The 19,974-nt window shown below is 45.5% G+C and overlaps 1 protein-coding gene across 1 annotated transcript in view; it reads left to right on the forward strand.

The window, feature by feature from the left end:
* The first annotated feature begins 417 nt into the window (after nt 1-417).
* Sorcs3 (sortilin related VPS10 domain containing receptor 3) overlaps nt 418-19,974 on the forward strand; it is a 588,549-nt gene continuing 568,992 nt past the window's right edge. The window contains exon 1 of the mRNA XM_076924035.1: nt 418-1,839. Coding sequence (XP_076780150.1) covers nt 1,219-1,839 — 621 coding nt within the window. The 5' untranslated portion in view covers nt 418-1,218. The remainder of the gene's footprint in view (nt 1,840-19,974) is intronic.

Here is a 19,974-nt window from a genome sequence, read left to right on the forward strand (position 1 = left end):
CGGTGGGAGCAGCAGCTCTACTAACTGTCCTCCCACATCTAGTGTAGGGTCCTCAGAAAGTCAGCCCTCATCCTGCTGCTTTCCAGCTCGCTTTCCAGACCTCCAGGCAGCTTAATCTGATAACTTCCCCGGATGCTGGGGGACCGTGGGTGCCTCAGGAAGAGGGATGCTACCCTTGTTCTCCTCATTGCCTCTGACCACTCACAGGCTTCTGGATGTGCAAAAAGCTTATGCGAGATCCTTGAGCACCCGCGGCCAGAGCGCACCTCGCGCTCCGCCCCGCCCCGATCTCACACAAGCTCGTGTAAACGCGCACGCACGGAGAAGCGCGCCCCCGCACACCCAGCAACCCCCCCCCACCAGATCAATCAGGTACCCCCCCCCACAGGCGCCCTCCCGCCAGCCCCGGAACACCCTGGTCTCCCTCTCTCCCTCCTTCGCCTGCGCGCACGCACGCGCACGCACGCACTCCCCGCGCCCCCGCACCGGGAGGGGGCGCAGGCCTCCGGGGGCGGGGAGCCTAGAGCAGAGTCGTGGGTCCATCCCGCGCTTGGCTTCAGCGAGGAAGCTCCCGGCTGGACCTGGTCTCCCGATCGAGAACAGTTGGCAGTGGAAACAATTTACTCCTCCTTCTCCTCCTGGAGACCCTATACTTCCCGAACGCCGGCTCCGGCTCCCAAGAACAGACCCGAAGAGTGAATCCCCAAACGCAGCCAGGAGCGCCTTCCCAACTCCGCGCCCGAAGCTGGCTGGAGGTTGGATTTCCGAGAGACTCTGGATTAGGGTCTGCTGTGAGCCGCTCCTCCAGGATCCGGCTAGCACTGCTTGTTTTAAAAGAGGATTTTGTTATTTCCTCTGAACACCCCTTTCCCCAAAATTTCTAAAAGAGGTCGGTGGGAAAGATTTGGGAGGGGGGCATTTCAACAACAGCATCAAACCCGCCAGAGCATCTAGGGAGCATTTAGTAATTAATTGCCTTTGGGTTTTGGAATCACCCTCTGGACCTGGGAGCAAGCGATCCAGAGGGGGAAGAGTGCAGGGGACAGGCGAAGCGCTCCAGCCGGAGCCACCTCCTTCCCGGCTGCCCCCTCCTCACTCCCCTGACACAGCCTCTAGCTCGCTTGCCGGCGCGCGCATCCCCCCAGCCCCCCTCCGCCGGACCCGCACCTCGGCGGGCGCCACACACTCGGCAGCCCGAGCCGGGGTAGCCGCAGCGGGATGGAGGCGGCAGGCACTGAGCGCCCCGCAGGCTGGCCCGGGGCGCCCCTCGCCCGGACGGGGCTGCTACTCTTGTCAACGTGGGTCCTGGCCGGCGCCGAGATCACTTGGGGCACGACGGGAGGTCCCGGGCGCCTAGTGTCCCCGGCTTCGCGACCACCAGCGTTGCCTTCTCTTTTGCCACGGGCAGCGGAGAACCGGTGGTCTGAGGAGCTGGCATCTGCACGGAGAGCCGCTGCACCGAGACGCCGGTCCAGGCTAGAGCTACTGTCCCAGGCGAGCCGCGGGGAGATACCGACTGAAGCTGCGGGAACGTCTCCTGAAGGCGCAAGGTGGGTCCGGGGCATCCCAGCTCCCAGCCAGGCGGGCAGCGCGAGGAGGACTCGCCGGGCGCAGCCCCCTAGCACCCTGGAGCGCGGGGACGCTTGGGCTACTGCTCCCGCAGATGGTGCCAAAGGAAGCCGTCCTCACACCAAAGGTTCCCGGGAGGAGGTGAAGGCGATGCGGACTGGAGGACCGGCGGCGACTGAGGAGCTCCGGCTGCCCAGCACGTCTTTTGCACTGACCGGGGACTCGGCTCACAACCAAGCCATGGTGCACTGGTCGGGACACAACAGCAGTGTGAGTACCCATCTGGCACGGATCGCTAGTTTCCTGACAGCCCGAGGGTAACCGGCGAGGGCGAGGGGCCAGGGGCGAGGGGCAAATAGTTTCTTAGGGTCCAGAAGGAGAATCAGAATGGCAGGACTTTTAGAGAGGGGTTTGTCCTGCCCACTTCACGCCCCCAACAGGTTAGCCGAGTTTTGTTGTAAGATGGTGTGTGCATCTGTTTACTGAAGATCCCAGTATTGAGGCTGTCTGGAGGGCTAAGAGGAAAGTGTGTCTTAAAGCTGCCTGGCAAGGGATCTGTGGTTGCTCTCTCTCATTCAGGTCTGCGGAGAGCGGAGAGCGGAGAGCGACTTTTTCTTTTCTGAGGAAAGGGTGCTTGAATTTGTGAGTGTAAACATGGGCTGATGTGGAGAAATCTCTACAAAATTTCCCGAGATTGGAGGAGCTCCCTTTTTGCCCCGGGGTCACGTGAAGGAAACCAGAGCGATAGGGCTATTGAGGCCAGAGGGACAGCAGAACACTTGTTCATTTTGGGGTCGCTGCTCAGTGCATGATGTTCTAGCCAGGCTGGGAGCTGGGCTGCATCATCCAAGCTGGAAGGCTTTCCAGTGGGGGCAGGCAGGAAAAAAAGTTTAAGGCGTGAAGCAAATTTCCACACCCTTTTCCTATTGCTCATCCTTGTGCTTGCGCTGCTCGCAAGAGCGAGGGAGCAGAAAACTCACTTTTGCCTCTGTGTCCTGATTCACAAAGGGCTCAGAGACTCCAGGATCAAAGTTGAGACCCTGCTCTTTCCGAGCACATCTCTTCCCCTTTCCCTTGTCATCTGGGCCCTGAAGACTTTGTTGCATCAAGAGGTGGCACCTTCCTTAAATCAGCTCCAGAGGCTTCAGGACTTAGGAATGGGGTGTCCAGCTGAATTTGGGCAGCCACGGGCAGGGCAGAACATGCTTAACAGGGCTCACTCTACCTCAATATTCCCAGCAAGAACTGGCTCCCCCAAACCTCTTTCTTCTTGTGATCGCTATGCTATTTCACCTGGCCTTGCCAAATCATTTCTTTCCTTTCCTTTCCTTTCCTTTCCTTTCCTTTCCTTTCCTTTCCTTTCCTTTCCTTTCCTTTCCTTTCCTTTCCTTTCCTTTCCTTTTCTTTTCTTTTCTTTTCTTTTCTTTTCTTTTCTTTTCTTTTCTGGTATGACTTTCCAGTTCACTTGAGAGCCAGACTTAGAGCTGAGCAGGGTTCCATTAAGAGGACTAGGGATCCACAAGCAGCTTTGAGAGCTCATTTAATGGGAAGTGCTGTCTCTTTTGTGTGTCCCTTCATGGCTGGCCTTTGAAAAGACTTCCTGGGGAAATGTTTGCCTTATTTTACCAGAGCATGGGGGTCACAGGGGCTGAGCATTGAATAACAGGAAAGCCAGGGGGCTGCAGAGCCCATCACACAAGCAGTAACCAAGTACAGATTGACCCCTTGTCAGTGATACACAGTGGGGGTGGGGCTGGGGCAGCAAAACCTGGGTACCAGATGCTGGGTTCTAAGGAGAAGCGTGGAAATACACAGGGCAGCTTGGTGACTAATGGTTTCATCTGCCTATGTCCATCAAGATAGCTCCATCACCCCCAAGTCTTAGATTGGAGAGCTTTGGAGAGGAGGATGAACAGAGGTGCACCTTTGCAGGACTGGGTGATTGAAGACTCACTTTCAAGTCCCCAGGAGATGTTTGTGTGTGGAGAGGGGAAGGGAGAGAGGAAAGAAGATATAGAGATGGGGGGGAGAAGGAGAGAGAGAGAGAAGAAGGAATAATTCTCTGGAAGCAGAGCTTGTGAATTCCGACTGCATTTAAGTTGGATAATTAAGAATCGTGGGGAGTGTTCTTGGTTTTCTCCTCCTTGAGGAGGGGATAGATATCCTTACATATGCATGCTTTATCATTAAATTCACTCAGCCGGAAGTGTTTCATCTCTGCTTTAATTTTAAGAGTCATTTAAAAATATTGACAGAGGCCCTGGAGATGGGACTTTAGAGAGAAAGTACTTCTCACAAACAGGTAGACATGCATGGCCTTCTCTGTTCAGCTTCAGGGCGGTTGAGTGAGGGATGGTCTGGCTTGTGCCCACTGGGGAAATGCCTCTTCAATCGATACAGGGACAAAGGTCCTGGGTAGCAGACCAGTTGGGCGTGGAGATCTGAGCCATCTATGAACCAGCCTTTTCATAGCCTGGGATGCTCTATGAAGAGGAAGAACTCTTTGGGACAGTTGCTGGGAGCAACTTTAGCAGTGTTTTATCCCTCCTTTGCCAACAGCAAGAAGAGAAGGTGAAGAGGTCTTTTTACTAGTGTTTCTATGTGGAGGGAGATGTCACCGGGTCTTATCGGGGTCTTCTGTCCTAAAAGACAATTAATTCCACCTTTTCTTATGGCTTTCAAAGCATTAAACAGTCCCTCTGACCAGTATTAGCAGTTTGGACTTTTCTGTGGGTTTTTTTTTTTTTTTTTTTTTTTTTTTCCCAGTGCCTGTGGTGAGCTTCAGCCCTCTCGATAGGGATTTCTTTGGTGGTGGTGGGTGTTAGCCGCTGAACACTGAGCTCTACACTGGTAGAGTCTGCAGCGAGAGATGTCTAAGCCGGGCATCCTCAGCCCCGCCCTCCTGGCTCAGTGTGTACTTCAGGAGCATAGGGCCAAGAAGAGATCTTTGTATACACAGACAGGGCTGCTGTGTTCTTGCTGGAGCAGTGAAGCTGACCATGAGCACAGCCAACTGTCCCCAGGAGTGGGCTCGTAGCTGACTCACACACCCAAAACCTTTGGCCCCTTTCTGATTGCTGGGACAAATGCTTACTTTGGTATAATAACTAGGGCGGGTTTGCTTGGCGGGGGGAGAATGAGGTGCAAGCAGACAAGGCAGAAAGGAGGAGAGGAACATCAAGTTGTGGGGCTTGACTCTGATCACACTGCCTTGGCTAGGGTAAGGTGGGTAGCCATGGCCTCGGTGCCTCAGTCCTGGAGGAGATTTACTCTTGTTCCTGCCTGTCACTTGTCTCCAGCTGACTAACGGGGGTGGGGGTGGGGGTGGGGGTGGGGGGTTGAAGAGTGTTTCACAAACACCCTGGGGAACCCAGTCCCCGTGGCTTACAGAGAAACAGGAAAACATTATTCTGTCCGTTTCCTTCAGATGGAGGAAGAGGCTTCCTTGCTTGCTCAGTGAGTTGGCAGATGGCCCTGCAGAGTGTGAAGTTGTGAAGGCACAACCAGCTCACTCCTACCTCTTTTCTCTTGGATGATCTCCTATCTGTACCCTCCCTTAGGTCAGGCACCACTTCCCCTTAGCAGCTAGCACACAGAGCCTCTGCAGCCTGCAGCCTCTGTGGTGTGTCTGCTTGGGATGACTTGGCAGGTAGTTTTCAATTAATGTGCCCAACCTGAAGCCTTAGAGAAGAGACATGAGGAGATGCTGGGTCACTGCAGGTCCCTGCCAGACCTGGAGCTGCTTAGAAGACATACGACGGGGGTGGGAATTTTCTACCCTTAAGAAATGCAGCTAGCCTTTTATCTAAAATATTTACTCCTAATGTGCAAAAATTGTGACAGATTTGATCAGATTCATTGTATTTCACTCACTAGAGCATCTTACCATGGCTTGCAAACAGATTTTTTTTTTTTTCAAACAGCTTTTGGCTGGATTGCCTAGGCTTCACCGTTCCAGGGTCACAATATCTTAATGCATTTTGCCTCCTCTGAGGCTTAATAAAGAAGACTGCCGCAGAAACCGTTCTTCAGGGGTTTGCCAAAAAAAATCTGTTTTTAATTAATATTACAAGGAAAGGCGTCTCAGTTGAGACATGGCTAGGAAACACATTGGGACACAACAGCACTAATTGCTCCTGGTCACTGTCCACCAGGAGTGGGGACGAGGGGAGGAGGGGTGTGCCAAGGCTGTTTGTCTGCTCCAAGAGTCCTCTGATGACTAGGTTATTGGCTCTAATCTGCTTCTCAGAGCCTGTGGTGGTTTCCAAGGTGAGGAGAAAAGCAAATGCCTTCATCTGGAGGCTCTATTTACTGATGGCTGAAATAGAGTCTTTGGAACTTGCATTTTGATTGGCAAGGAATGAAAGTTGAGTGGTGCCTTCTCCGATTGTGTTGGATTTAGGAGTCAGGGGTTGGTGGAATCAGTGGCAAGAAAGCTCAGGAAGCATTTTTATTCTATTTATCTGGGAGCAGAGATCTATGGACCAGAGTCATCCGACAAGCCACAGAGAAGTACAACAAAGCCTAACACACAGACACAAGGTGCATCCCCGGAGGCCGGCAGTTCATTCAAGGATAGGTGCAGATGGGCAAGTCATCTGAAGCCTGTGGCCTGATCTGCCTACCCACATGAAGATTTCCTGCTTTATATCTTCTTCCCTTGGCCTTTCGGGTGGTGAGAGAGATTTTCTTACAGGGAGAAAAGCACAATTCATTAGCAGATTTGGGAGACCAGAGACCCTTTAGAAGAGGTTGAAGATGCAGAGTCTGACTCTGAGGCATGAAGGGAGTTTAGTTAACCAACATTATTCTCTTGTGTGTGTGTGTGTGTGTGTGTGTGTGTGTGTGTGTGTGTGTGTTGCTAGCAGAGGTAGACACTGCAGCAAGGGGTGTTCTGCCTTGCTTAGATACTTAGTGATGTTTGAATCAGTGGATGAGTGAATAGCACTTCCCACTTTCATGGAGCACAATCTACAGAGAAACTTGAAATCATCGTCACAGATATGACACTTGACAGACACTGTAAGCAGGAATGGCTTTGTTTTGTGTGTCTCTGTTCTGGTGTGAGGACCTCTGGCTTCTTGAATTCGTAGCCAAAGTCCTATGTCGTGGCATTAAAGGCCTCTCACCTGCGTGTGTTGAGTGTCTTGAGTCTACTTCTGCAACCCATGACTTGACTGTCCCATGGTCAACTCCTCTGTAGACATTGTCCCCTGTCCCAGGTTTCTGATTGGGTCTGCTCCAAGACATCCTCCACCTGAGACATGGCCCCTGTTACAGTGCACCCATTCACGGCTCAGTCCAAGACACGAACACAGACAGGCCTCTATAGAAACTTCCCAGGAAACATTTACTTCCTCTTTACTTATGACTTACAGAATTTACACTGGACCACATATTTGACCATTTGTTAGTATAATCTTATATTTTTCAGTATTTGGAGGATGAGGGATGAAACATTAAGTTATATAAGTGTTCCATACCAATTATGGGTTCTGTTCGTATGTTTGTCACATGACTCAGTAGCATTTTGCTCTGGGGAGCTAGATGGTGTCCAAACTATGGGAAAAGGGAAAATCATTTTACCCTCAGATGACAAATAGGTTAACACCATATCTTAATGACACTGAATATAAATGTGCAGTTTATTATTTCATGTGAGAATTTCTTCGGTTGTGTGCTCATGATCATGTGTGAGTCTCTGTGTGTGTGCACACATACATAGGTGCCTGTACATGTGTGTACATGTAGGGAGGTCGGGGGCAATGTTGAGTGTCTTCCTCAATTGCGCTCCACCTTAGTTTTTGAGATATGATCTTTTATTGAGCCCAGAAGCTCATTGATTGGTTTGATTGGCTAACCAGCTACCTCCTGTCATTTTTTTTTGTCTCTGTCTCCCCAATGCTGGGGTTATAAGCAGGTGAGAGCATGCCTAGCTTTTTATGTGTATGCTAGGTATTGAACTCAGGTCTTGTGCGATGTCATTTCAACAGAATAGTAGTAGGTCCCATGAACTATCTAGCCACAGCTTCTTGGCTGTGCAGTGGTGTTAAAATCCAATCCGAAAATGGTTGGTTACTCCTACAACATCTGTACCACTACTGTACCAGTGGGTATGTCTTGCCAGGTTGGTCCTTGTATCAGAGTTTGTAGCTGAGTCAAATTGATGATTACTTGTCTCTTCTAACAGTGTGTATTGCACCATGAAGACTAGCTAGTAGGAGTGAGGCTTCCAGGCAAGTGCCAGCTTAATTTCTCCATGTTTGTAAGAATATTTTGTCTTCAGCTATAGGGGCTTACTATCAAGCTCTGCTGGGAAATTGACAGCATCCACAACAGCCTCTAATGTTTAGGGGAGCAAGATTGCTGACTGGTACCTTCGGAGGTGGTGTCATATGTAAACACTTTACTAATGAAGACATATGCCTGGCCACTTATGTATACACTTTATGACAAAATTCAGTGTGATTCTTACTCCACTTGACAGAGGATAGAAATAAAGAGCCAGTGGTCCTGACTTCTCATGTGCTTCAGACATTAGCTATCTACTCTCACAGGCTGTTCAGCCATTTGCTGAGCATTTGAGGTTCGTGTGCCATTGTTCTGGCTACTGGGGCACAATGGGGATGTGATGGAGAGGTGAAAAACAAAGACCCGACAGCATCTGCCCCAAGGTCCCTTTTGTATGCTTTGGATGTGAGCCTGCACTTCTGTAAAGTGAAATATCACATGACAACAAGACAGATGCTATGGGGGTGACGTGTGGTTAATTGTCAAGTGATTTTTTGAGGCTATGAGCTTTAAGGAAGGAGAAGCACAGTGGGAGATACTATAGGAATCGTATACCTAAGGAATGTCATGGTTAGAGGTGCTCTTGGGGACTGTCTTTATCAAATTACTCGATACTGGACAAAGCACAAGGCTTAGACAGCAACATCATATCCTATAGCTGGACCCCAACTGTTCTTTTCTCTCAGAACAAACTCTTCTATTCCTTCTTGATATTCTCCTTATTTCTTCAGGTTAACAAAGAATTCTCCTTCCAGAAGTGTCCATGTGCTTTTACTTGGGTAAGGTTAGTTCTACCCATTTAATAGGTAGAGTACACTGAGCCCTAGAATGACTGTATGCAAGACCGGAATAGATTCCTCAATCCTGGAATGCTTTTCACATCATAGTAACCAAAGGCCCACAGAAACAATTCAAGGGAGGAAAAATGCATTAGGCTTCAGGGTACAGAGGATATATTCCATCATGGCAGAGAAGGCATGGTGGCAGGAGTGGTTATGTCAGGGGCAGCTAAGTCCATATCAGCAGGAGTATGAAGTGGCTGGACACATCATCAGAGTCAGGGAAGGAAGTACAGAAGCTTGCTGCAGATTGAATCCCTCAAAGATTCATCCCTAGTGAACCTCCTCTGAAAGCCATCCTTCCATCACAAAGGTCTCATGACCTCCCATAAGAGTGCCTGTCATTTGCAAGTGTTATTGCGAGTAGAGCAAGTGTTCAAGCACACAGCCTGGGTAGACACGTAGACACTTCACATCCACGCTGTAACCTTTCCACCTTTCCACTGTCACTCTGTCCACCCACTGCAGCGGCTAGAGACAATAAATAATGAACTCCTTAATGTTGGCTGAGCTGTAGGTGACCAACAATTGCTGATGGGAGGGAGCCTTGGCAAATCACCTGGCTATTTGAATTAGTGAGTCAATCAAATATAGTTGCTTGCTTGTTGTGATTGTTTGAGTTTAATTATTTATGGAAATGCGGTTCTTTGTAGAACACTAATAATCATGCCTTCGTAATTATAGACAAAGTCCCAAAACTTCAGGGCTACACATGTAGATTTTTAATACTAGGTCTATGCTGGGAGGAAGGGGAAATGTTTTCCCCTTGGGTGAGATGAGAGGGATTTGCAGCACAGATAGGCCAGCCTTTCAGGGATATTGGTCAATAAAATTCCGTCTATTTCTAAGTAGGAATCAGTGTCTTCACAAATGCTGAAGAAAATGTAGCTTAAGGGAAAAAGCTGGAGTTGAAGTTATACAGGATAATTAGGGATTCCACATGATGGAGAATGTGAGCTTATTTTGCATGGGTAAATCATACGGCATATGGTTTATCATATGTGTGAGCTAATACTTGTAGAGGGATTAAATCCTGAATGCAAACCTCTTCAGGGTTTATTGAGAATGGATAGACAGAGAATGTGAAAAGTAGATTTGAGAGCCAGCTGCTTTGGTTCAATCCTCTCTCTATTTCTGAATAGCTATGTGGCACTAGAATGTTGTTACCTTCTCTCTGCCTGTACAAAGGGGCACCCTTCACTTGGTCAGTTGAAAGGATTTTTAAATGAGATTATGCAAGGCAGTGTGCTTAAAAGAAGTATCTGACCCATATGTACCAAGCACTCGAGACATTTTCCAGTCCGGTTAGGTACTGCTTTTGTGTCTTGAAGCAACTCCTCTCTTGATTTTCATATGGAAATGTTGAAGCAGAGGAAGGAACGGCTTGCTCACAGTTTGCCAAGGAAATGATGGTAAAGCCTCTGTGAGACACAGGCATCATCTGCAGGATGCTCATTTCAGTCACATCCTATACTTTCTGTTCCCACACAAGTCTCCATGATGTCTGCTTTGTATGTAGTGCTGACAGGAACAGTAGAGGAGACCTACAACGGGTTGTCTGACAGGGCTCCAGCTCCTTGAAGTACTTATACTCAGAATTTTCCTTAGAAGCAGCGATAAGCCTGAAGGTAAATAGTGGGAATAAGTGGAACGTTTTCCCAGGGCTTTTTACTGTGTAGAGGGTTAAGGGATCAGAGAAACAGGAGGAACTTCTTCTGGCTTGGGCATCAGTGTTTACACCTCACAGGAATCACAAGACATTTCTTGAAGAACTTCAGTCAGGTGTGTAGCTTTCTCAAAAGTAAGAGAACACTGGGCTACTGTGGCTGCTTAGGAAGCAGAGGCCTCAGTGTCGAGATGCTACTATCCCCAAGTCTGGGGATAGACCTTCATGCTCCATTTTTTTTTTCTTTTAGCTGTGTATGGTGTGAAAACAGAATATTCACAGATATCTGCAGCCAGCTTCGTTTGTATTCCCACAATGATCACGTTGACAAAAATGCACTAATTAATTTGTACTAATCTTTGGGCAGTCAGTGACTGGTTGGCATTCCTTTTTTGGTCTTCATCTAGGACACCAAGGATGGAACCAGAGAGCCCTATACAGACACTAGAGGGAGTGTTGCCCTGGGAAAGACATGAAAATAAATAAAATAAAATATAATAGTGAAAAAGTGTTGCACTATGAGTTGTTTCAAAAAGAACAATGTTTCAAAGAGAAGGAGATGTCCTCTGTAAATGCATGACAGGTTGTAGACAGACCCAGAATGCATGATGGACTGGCAACAGGACAGGTTAATCCTCAGGGTTGATTGTTTTACCTCTTCCTGACAGAAAGTTGAAGTCAGATGGTTAAACTGTTTCAAATGGTTCTCAACCCAGGGGTTGCAACCCCCTTGGGACTTGCCTGTCAGTTGTTTACAATTCATAACCATAGTTAAATTATAGTTATGAAGTAGCAATGAAATAATTTCATGGTTGGGCGAGTCACCTCAACATTAGGAACTGTATTAAAGGCTCGCAGTAGAAGGAAGTGAGAGCCTGTGAGAAGATGAACTAAGACTCCACACGTAGTTTCACCTGAAGATGGTGCTCAGCTGTGTCTCCCGTCTCTACAGCACGTTCTTCATCAATGCCTTCCCATTCTCTTGTATCTTGTGGTCAGTTAACAGAAGCTTATTGAACGGAATGGAGTAGGAACAGATACTTAATACTGCCTAGTTGAAAAAGTGTTTTCTTGGGTATGCAGAAGGGTCTGGCCTGCTCTAGCAGCATCTGGGTCTCCAGTGTGTATCCCTGGAATGAAGCTGAGCTGTTTAGTTTTGGTCTTCAAGGGAAAGACCTACTTGCTTGATTGGTCCTCCTGAGAGCCCTTATGTTGGTTTTATGGCTAAGGAGGTGGGTTCTCATCTAGATGGTGAGAATCAGGTTAAATATTATACAGATGCATAGGAAATGAGCCTTTTCTTTCCTATCTATCTATCTATCTATCTATCTATCTATCTATCTATCTATCATCTATCTATCTATCTATCTATCTATCTATCTATCTATCTATCTATCATCTCTTTCTCATTCTGATCCCAGTTTCTCCTCTTCCTCCACTCCTCTCAGTTCCTTCTCTCCAACTTCCCTTTCCTCTAGATCTGATATTTCTTTGTTTCCTTTCAGGTCTCCCAGGGTTATCAACCAAATTCTGCTTAACAAGTTTCAATAAGACCAGGCAAATGCCCTCGTATCAAGGCCAAACAAGGCAGTCAAGTAGGAGGAAAAGCAGGCAAACCAGTCAGGTCTCAAGAGTAGGCAAATAAGTCAGAGACAGCCCCTGCTACCACTCTTTGGACTTCTACAAGAATACCCAGTCACATAACCATGAAGTATATACAGAGGCTCTAGCTCAGATCCATGTAGGCTTCCTGACTGTAGCTTCCGCCTCTGTGAATCAGTATGAGCCCTGCTTAGTTGATTCTGTGGGCTGTGTTCTTTTGAGCCTTTTCTTTTTAAGACGTTGCTTCAGTGGAAAGTAGAGAACACTGACCGAGTGAACTTCTTATTTAATTCCAGAATTGGAGTAGAAGGGAAGCTCAAACCGCCATGTTAGGGTGTGATTCTGTGGGGTGGGGGAGGCTTGTCTATTGTTAGACTGTGGAAACAATGAAACTAGAGATACGGAGAAGCGTGTCTTCAGGGTAACAGTAGAAGAACAGAGGGTCTACAGAAGAGGTCTTCCTCATTTCGTGTGCTGTGTTGTCAGCGCTATTCATATTTACAGGTGAGCTTGTGCTTTCTCAAAAATTCTCAAATATCAACCCCTTGAATATTCAATCAAATATCTGGATACTTTATGGCCCAGTTAAGTTGATACATAATTTTTTAATGAAATGTCTTCAAGGGACAGTGGCCTTGAATAAGTCTCTATGCCTTAGTTTTCGATGGCTGCAAAATTAGGGGCATACTTGACTTGCCAGGCTGTTGGGGCTCAGAAATGATGTGTACAGTATCCAGCACAGAAGGCTACATCTTAAGTCAAGAATATTAGTCTATAACCACCAAGATGGGAGATGGGTAAGTTTTGTGTCATCTTTGCTAGTAGATCTCTTGGTATCTTGTACATTTTTGAACACTTTTTATTTATTAGCGAGCTAGCCTGACTTCTAAATATGAGTAACATGCTGTTACTTATAATAACCCATCAGGGGCTATTAGGACCCACCAGCTTTTTGTGGCCACTGGAGGTTTGCTTTTGTCAAATTGGGCATTGACTGGATTGAAGCCATTCCTCAGTCACTGGTGGACATAGAACTACTCTGGGGCTGTTTTTTTTTTTTTTTTTTTTTTTAAACAAAAAACAAAACAACAACAACAAAACAGTCTTCCAGAATCCCCAGTGTAATAAGCCTGAGTTGTTTCCTTGGCAACTTGCTTACTTTTTGTCTGCCCTCCATCCTTTTTCACTCCCTGACTTTCCTATCAGAATTCCCAGAGATTTCTCCAGAAACAAGGGCTTTAATTTAAGTAGTTCATTTGGGAGATAATCTTAAGTTACTTTGGAGCCACTAATGCTGCTCGTCTACATAATCAGAACTAATGGTATGTTCACTATGGGGGTTTGGTTTCAGCCATTTTGGTGGCTGAGAAGTAAAAGCCGTGTAGTTGGGAACCTGAAGACCCAGGACAACAGATGTTCTACTCTGAGTCTAAGCACTAAGCAGCAAGACAGACAATGGTGTAAATTCTTGGCTGAGATCAAGTATGGAGGCAGGAGAAGACGGGAGCCCAGATCACCAGTGAGGCACAGAGAAAAAAAATTCCTTATTCCTCAGCCTTGTATTACATCTGGGCCTTTAGTGGATTTGAGGAGACGTGTCTGTGTGAGGAAAGACCATCTGTGTTATTCAGATTATTGATTAATTGATTAAAGTGTTAATACTACCCAGGAACACCCTCACAGAAACTGACAGAATAATAGTCAACCAAATATTTCGGTCCTCTGTGGCCCAGTTAAATTAGTACATAAAGTTATCTATCATATCAAGTCAGGAACTTTTCTCCTACTTAAAGAACCGTGTTTTGGGGGTGTTTAGACATCCCATGCTAACAAATGTAAACCACAGAGCCAGGAATGGTTATTTTTTTTTCTGTTATTTCCCAGTGGGGTCACATTGACCCCAAGAGTTGCAGGATATACATTATGGCCTGTTGCTGAAGACATTACATACTTAAATCATAGAGCACAGAGACATCAAGTTGGTGTTCAACTGCAAACTTAAAGTGAGTGTTCATGATACTAGAAGGTGCTAAACATGTTACTGGAGGAGAAAAGAAAGCTTCAGTCTCATCCACCTATGAACATTGAAAGCTACAGCAATGACTGGCATGAAAAGATAGGCCCATTGGTACCATAGTGGCACAAAAGTTTTGTGAGTAGCAAACTACTTCCTGATTGGTCCCAAGGCCTACTCAATAAGATGAAACAATATACCTGCCACTATTAGATAGGCCTGTGGCTAGCTAGATCCTAAGCCCAGAGGAAAATCCAATACTGTTGTTACTATGCTAAATTTTATCAAAACGTCTTCTAATGACTTACTGATATTCACATAGATAAGAACATTTCTCAACCTTCATCAGAGAAACTTCTTTTTGAAGTAGAGGCCAGTTGACAGTGAGTCTGAGAACTGGTCACCCTGCAGAAAACACAAGACTGTAGGCTAACTACTCAGCCCCAAATTGGACATTTGCATCTCACTCCAAGGCTCAAAGGTCTTTTGTGGAAGGATGGTGGTGATGGTGGTGGTGGAAGATCGTAAGAGCCAGAGGTGTTGAGTAACATCAAGAAACTGTTTTCCAGACATAAAAAGACACAACCACAAATGAGCTCACTGTGACTGTAACAGCCTGCACAAACGTTCACAAGCTCCAGCAAGATAAAATTCCAGCATACCGGGCAAGAAGGTGGTAAACAATCCCACCAAAAGTTGAGGAGCTATTAACTGGTGGTGTACTTCTTCGAGCTACTTTATTGGGTTCTGTTATCTACCATCCTTCCAACCCTATTCCAGTCTCTTACAATTGCTCCATCACTAGGTAGGAGAGAAAGAAGATTAGAGGAGAAAGAAAGTATAGACCTCTTTAGACTACTTCCCACTCATTTGGGGTGTCCGGTTCCTTAGGGCAAGTCCAATCTCCATCTTCAGGCTATCTCCAACCAGCAATCCAGCAAACCAGCGAAACAGCAAAAGGGCAAGTCAGCAATAGCAGGAGTAACAGCAGGGACCAGCAGCAGCAAGAGCAACAGGGATCAATAGCAGCATCAGGGGTCAGCAGCAGGAGGGACCACCCCAGGAACAGCAGCAGCAGCAGCAGCAGCAGCAGCAGCAGCAGCAGCAGCAGCAGCACCTCCACCACCACCACCACCACCACCACCACCACCACCACCACCACCACCACCACCACCACCACCAGCAGCAGCAGCAGCAGAGGGAGCAGCAGCTACCAAAGGCCCCCTGAGGCTCTAGCAAACCCTTTCCATGCATGAAAGAAGAACTTTCCAAATTGGAAGTCATAGCTCCTTCTTCTTGTTGATGATGTAGCTAATTTTAAAGAGGCACACTCACAACTCTAAACTAAACTAAAACTAAAAACTAAAAACTAAAAACTAAAACTAAAAACTAAGCTTCCGCACCTAAATGAGGCCCAAGTCCCATGGACCTGAGAAGCAGGTGACTTACTAACAAAAGTTCGTGTGAATAAGGAAGAAGGAGAAGTCATAACTTCCAATTTGGAAAGTTCTTTCAAGGATGGTAAGATTGGTCTTACCTAATCCAGTGTATTTGTATTTATTCTTTTACTAATTCATTCAATAATTTGTTTGCTTTAGTGACATGCTAATCAAGTTATTTGACTTGTCTTGAATTCTTCCCAATCCCCAATCTGTAAAATGAAAAAAAAAAAAAAAATGCTGTATAAACAAGTGCCGTCCCACGCCAGGACAAAGTAAATGTCAATCATTTATGTATTCATGAAATAGCAGCAATCCTGTGGGTCCCCTTTGTGACTCAGTTAAATCAGGACATGATGTACATTTCGAATGGAACTTGGGTGATATGAACAAAAGGGACTGGTTTGCCACACTCTTGTTCATTCCTCAGGGAGCCGGAAGTCCCTAACCAACAGATCTGAGGCTAGGCAAAGCCCCTCTTTTCTTCTACCTTCTTCAGTACAAGTGAAACAGGCAACTCACACACTCTGGGATGAAGACCCAGAGATTCGTATTCCACACATGATGCACACTTTATTTTTAGTTACATCTGATATAATAAGATTTTCAGATGGACGATAATTTGATGTTTGTAAAAAAAAAAAAAAAAAAAAAAAACCCATTTGTTCCACTACTTGACCTATATTGATGGCTCTGTCTGTTTCCCTTCAGATAGAGGGTTATTTGGGGAGCATTTAGATTGTGTCCAGTAACACAGCACTTGCAGAGCCCCCACATGGTAGACCTTTACAACCCCAAACCTATGGTTTCATGTGTGGGGAAGACATATGAGACAGATGTTACATGGAACAGTGTGAGGCCATTCATAGATTTGTTTGATAGGATTGAGGTAGAATACACTGATATGAACAAGATTATAGTGAATTAAAAGTAAAATGAAATATTAAAAACAATGACTTTATTATTTTAACAAGATCTAGTGGCATGATTGAAAACAATGTCATCCTTTATTAGTAAGCAAGTGACATTGGACAGTGAACATGTTCTGACCTTGTTTGAGATCCTGTTGTCTGTGTCTTAGGTAGCTGGAATTGCTCTAACTTTCTTGCAAGGTATTTTGTTGTATCCTGTGTTTCTATTTGTTTTGCTTTCCATATAGACAGAAGAAACTTCCACTTTTGCATTAACACATGATAGCTGTTGTATTAATTGTACCAATTCCTTTCTCTCTGGGCCCATTTTTCTCCATTTGTTTTACTCTTGGATCTGTGCTCTGCTTCTGAGATTTCATTCTTCGTTGTGTGGGGGGATGTCCTTGTTTATATTTGTATTGACATCATATTAATTGTTTTATTTTATCTCTCAGAAGATCTTGGCGTGGAAGATAAATCATATGGTTATTCAGTATCAGGAGATGTGTTTAAACCATTTAGATAGTCTGAAATTTTATTTTCTCTTACCTTGGCTTGATGGTTCATCTGGACAATAAATTTTAGGGTAAAGAAGCAATGTGCCCTGTATCTGTGAAGAACTTCGTTTGCATTTGCTTGTTTTTTTTTTTTTAAATCATCTACTAGTTTTGTATATATGTGTCCCCCTTCCTGTGAGGGACCAACAAGGATGAGAAAAAGAGGCACCTGGTATGGCAGTCCTCTGATGCTGTTCAGATGAATGGTGTGCACTTCTTTGACAGAACCTGGTGCAACTGACAATAGATCCAAAGTCTGCACTGCACTGTGGAGGAACATCCCACAGAACACCATTGGCTCTTACTCTCCAAATACAGTAGATAAAAACACACCCAGAAAAGTAGACGTGGGTTTCACTTTACACATCTAAAACTAGAGTGTTGCTCATTGTTCAGCACACATTTGTGTGGCACTGGAGCTGGCATTGCTGGGATCTTAGTGCTTTGATGGGGAGGTATGTGGCATGCCAAAGACTGCATGAGAGACATTGAAGTTCGGGCGTGCTGAAGAGAAGCAGAGGATGAGCTGAGAAATCAATGGAACAGCAACAGGGAGTTGAAGGGGAGACAGTGCAATGTTCTGATCACACGGACTCTGTAGCAGGGAGCACGGTATCTGAAGGGCTTAGAAAGGTCATTTTTGTCCTCACTGTAGACTTGAAGGATGTTTAGGAGGATGGTGTGGTGGTTTGAATAGGAATGGCCCCCAATAGACTCATGTGCTTGAATGTTAGGTCACCAGGGAGTGACACTATTAGGAGGTGTGGCCTTGTTGGAGTAGGTGTAGCCTTGTTGGAGGGATGGAGAAGGTGTGTCACTGGAGGTGGGCTTTGAGATCTTAGTTCTTTTTCTGCTGCCTGCTGATCTGAATGTAGAACTCTCAGCTGCTTCTCCATCCCCCTGTCTGCTTGCATGGTGCCATGTTTCCTGCCATGATGATAACGGACTAAATTTCTGAAACCATAAGCCATCCCCAGTTCAATGTTTTCCTGTATAAGAGTTGCTGTGGTCCTGGTGTCTCCGCACAGCAATAGAAATTCTAACTAAGACAGATGGCATACTTAGTTTACCTTAAAAGACTCACCCTGGATACCCCACGAGCTAGAGGAACCAAAGGATGGAGGCTGTGGGGGATTAGCAGTAGGGTGGGCAGGAAGAAGCACACTGAAGGAATAGTTTGCACATGTTGTTGACCATGTGATTGCAATTCTTTACCCGTTTCTGTAGCTCTCTTTATTCTGTGCATTTTCAGTACTACATTTCTGCAGGAAGGAGTCTCTTCTCTAAGTAACTTAGTTATTATTATTCAAAATTTATTAGTATACATCTGCCTGATACAGGACTAGTGTACATAAGAATCTTTTTATAGAAGAATATTATATACTTTGAGTATTTACACTCTTGTATATCTCAGTGCACTCTCTTGTATATCTCAGTGATCTCTCAGATCTCTCAGTCCTGTGACTTGAGTATCCACAAGAAGAGGTGGAGTTGTGACATGGTCATCATGTCCATCCAAAGTGTCATTGTCAAGAGGCGTATGCATTTGTATCACCTATCATACATCTCTCCAACGGCATGAGTAAAACATGCCAGGATCATTCCAGTCTCGAGGCCAAGGAGAGACAAGCAGAACATGGATGGACATCACTAGCCCAGTCCGGCCAGCTCAGCTCAGCCTGGCTTTGTACAATCCCTGAGCTGAGCCTAGATACAGCCAGGTTCATATCCATGTGGCTTGCATCTCTGTGAGGAGACATGGTTGAGATCCTGGTTGTTTAAAACACTGTCTGATATACAGCAGGTAAAATGCCCAGAACTTTAACAGTAGGAAGCAGTACAGTTTCGGAACCTAACTCCAGTGTGAGTCATGGTTCACCTTAATTTTGGTTTTTAGCTTCTTGTGTATATACTCATAGCTAGCCTTAGATAGACCTTTTTTTCTTTTTGATTGTTGCTTGCCCCTCACCTACCTTTCTCTCTCTCGCTCTCTCTCTCTCTCTCTATCTCTCTCTCTCTCTCTCTCGCTCTCTTTCTCTCTCTCTCTCTCTTTCTTTCTTTTGTTCCTGACTTCTCTTTCTGAAGCTAAATGAGGAAGTTCAAATCCATAGTCTAAAAGAATTAATTTTGACTTCTATCCCTTCTCAGTTTTTCCTCCGCAGCCTAATCAGATTCTCACAGTATGTTCTAGCTGAGCGGTGCTCAGGCCTCTCAACAGGAGCCTTCAAGGCCTACCGCTCTGTGTTTCCTTGAAGAGTTCAAGTTAATTTTTTGCCCTAACTGGGTAGATGGGATTTCACTTAAAAGTGGGGAGAAATATAGGGTCAGGGGATTCCCTTGGTTTAGACTGTATTTAAAACGTATTAGTTCTGATAAAATATTTAGCTTTTAAACAACAAATTTAATATGGGGACTAGTGTTTTATTTATTAATGGCAGTTTCAGGAAGACTGGTAGGAGTTGTGCTAAAGTGCACTGTTGTGATTTTACAGAGTATAGTAATTACTGTAATATTTTGTTGAATTATTAATATCTACTGTGCCTGCAGGATCATGAGCTTCTGCAGTTGAATTCATTTCAAGAGTGCCTTTTCCTCTTCTGGTTTTGTTTGGTGTTTCCTTTCCTTTCTTGTACGCTTATAAATTTTTTAGAAAATGGAATTTGGGGCAGAGTTGATTATATTGTATGAAATGCCATTGTTACGACATAAATGTGGGTTGTCAGGAGAGGAGAGAAAGCTCGGCTCTCAGATGATTCCTCTTAGCCAAGAAGCCTGAGTGTAGGGGTGGATTGAGGGATGCTTAGGAAAGTTTATCTGGCAAGAAAGGGCTCATCTGTGTGTCTTATTTTCAGGAACCAAGGATAAGGAATAGTGAGAAATTTGTGTGTGCATAGGAATGTGTGTGTGTGTGTGTGTGTGTGTGGTGTATAGCTCTAGGCAAAGCTGGTCTTCTGTAGATGCAGTTGGTTCCTGTCCGTGTTGAAACAATCCTAGTTACTTTTATTACTTGAGTCAGTAATTGTTACATAGTATCTGATATATGTTCAAATGATACCATTGTGAATGACCTGGGTGACATGCTGAGA

Source organism: Arvicanthis niloticus, chromosome 1, assembly GCF_011762505.2.
Source record: "Arvicanthis niloticus isolate mArvNil1 chromosome 1, mArvNil1.pat.X, whole genome shotgun sequence".
NCBI classification, from domain to species: domain Eukaryota; kingdom Metazoa; phylum Chordata; class Mammalia; order Rodentia; family Muridae; genus Arvicanthis; species Arvicanthis niloticus.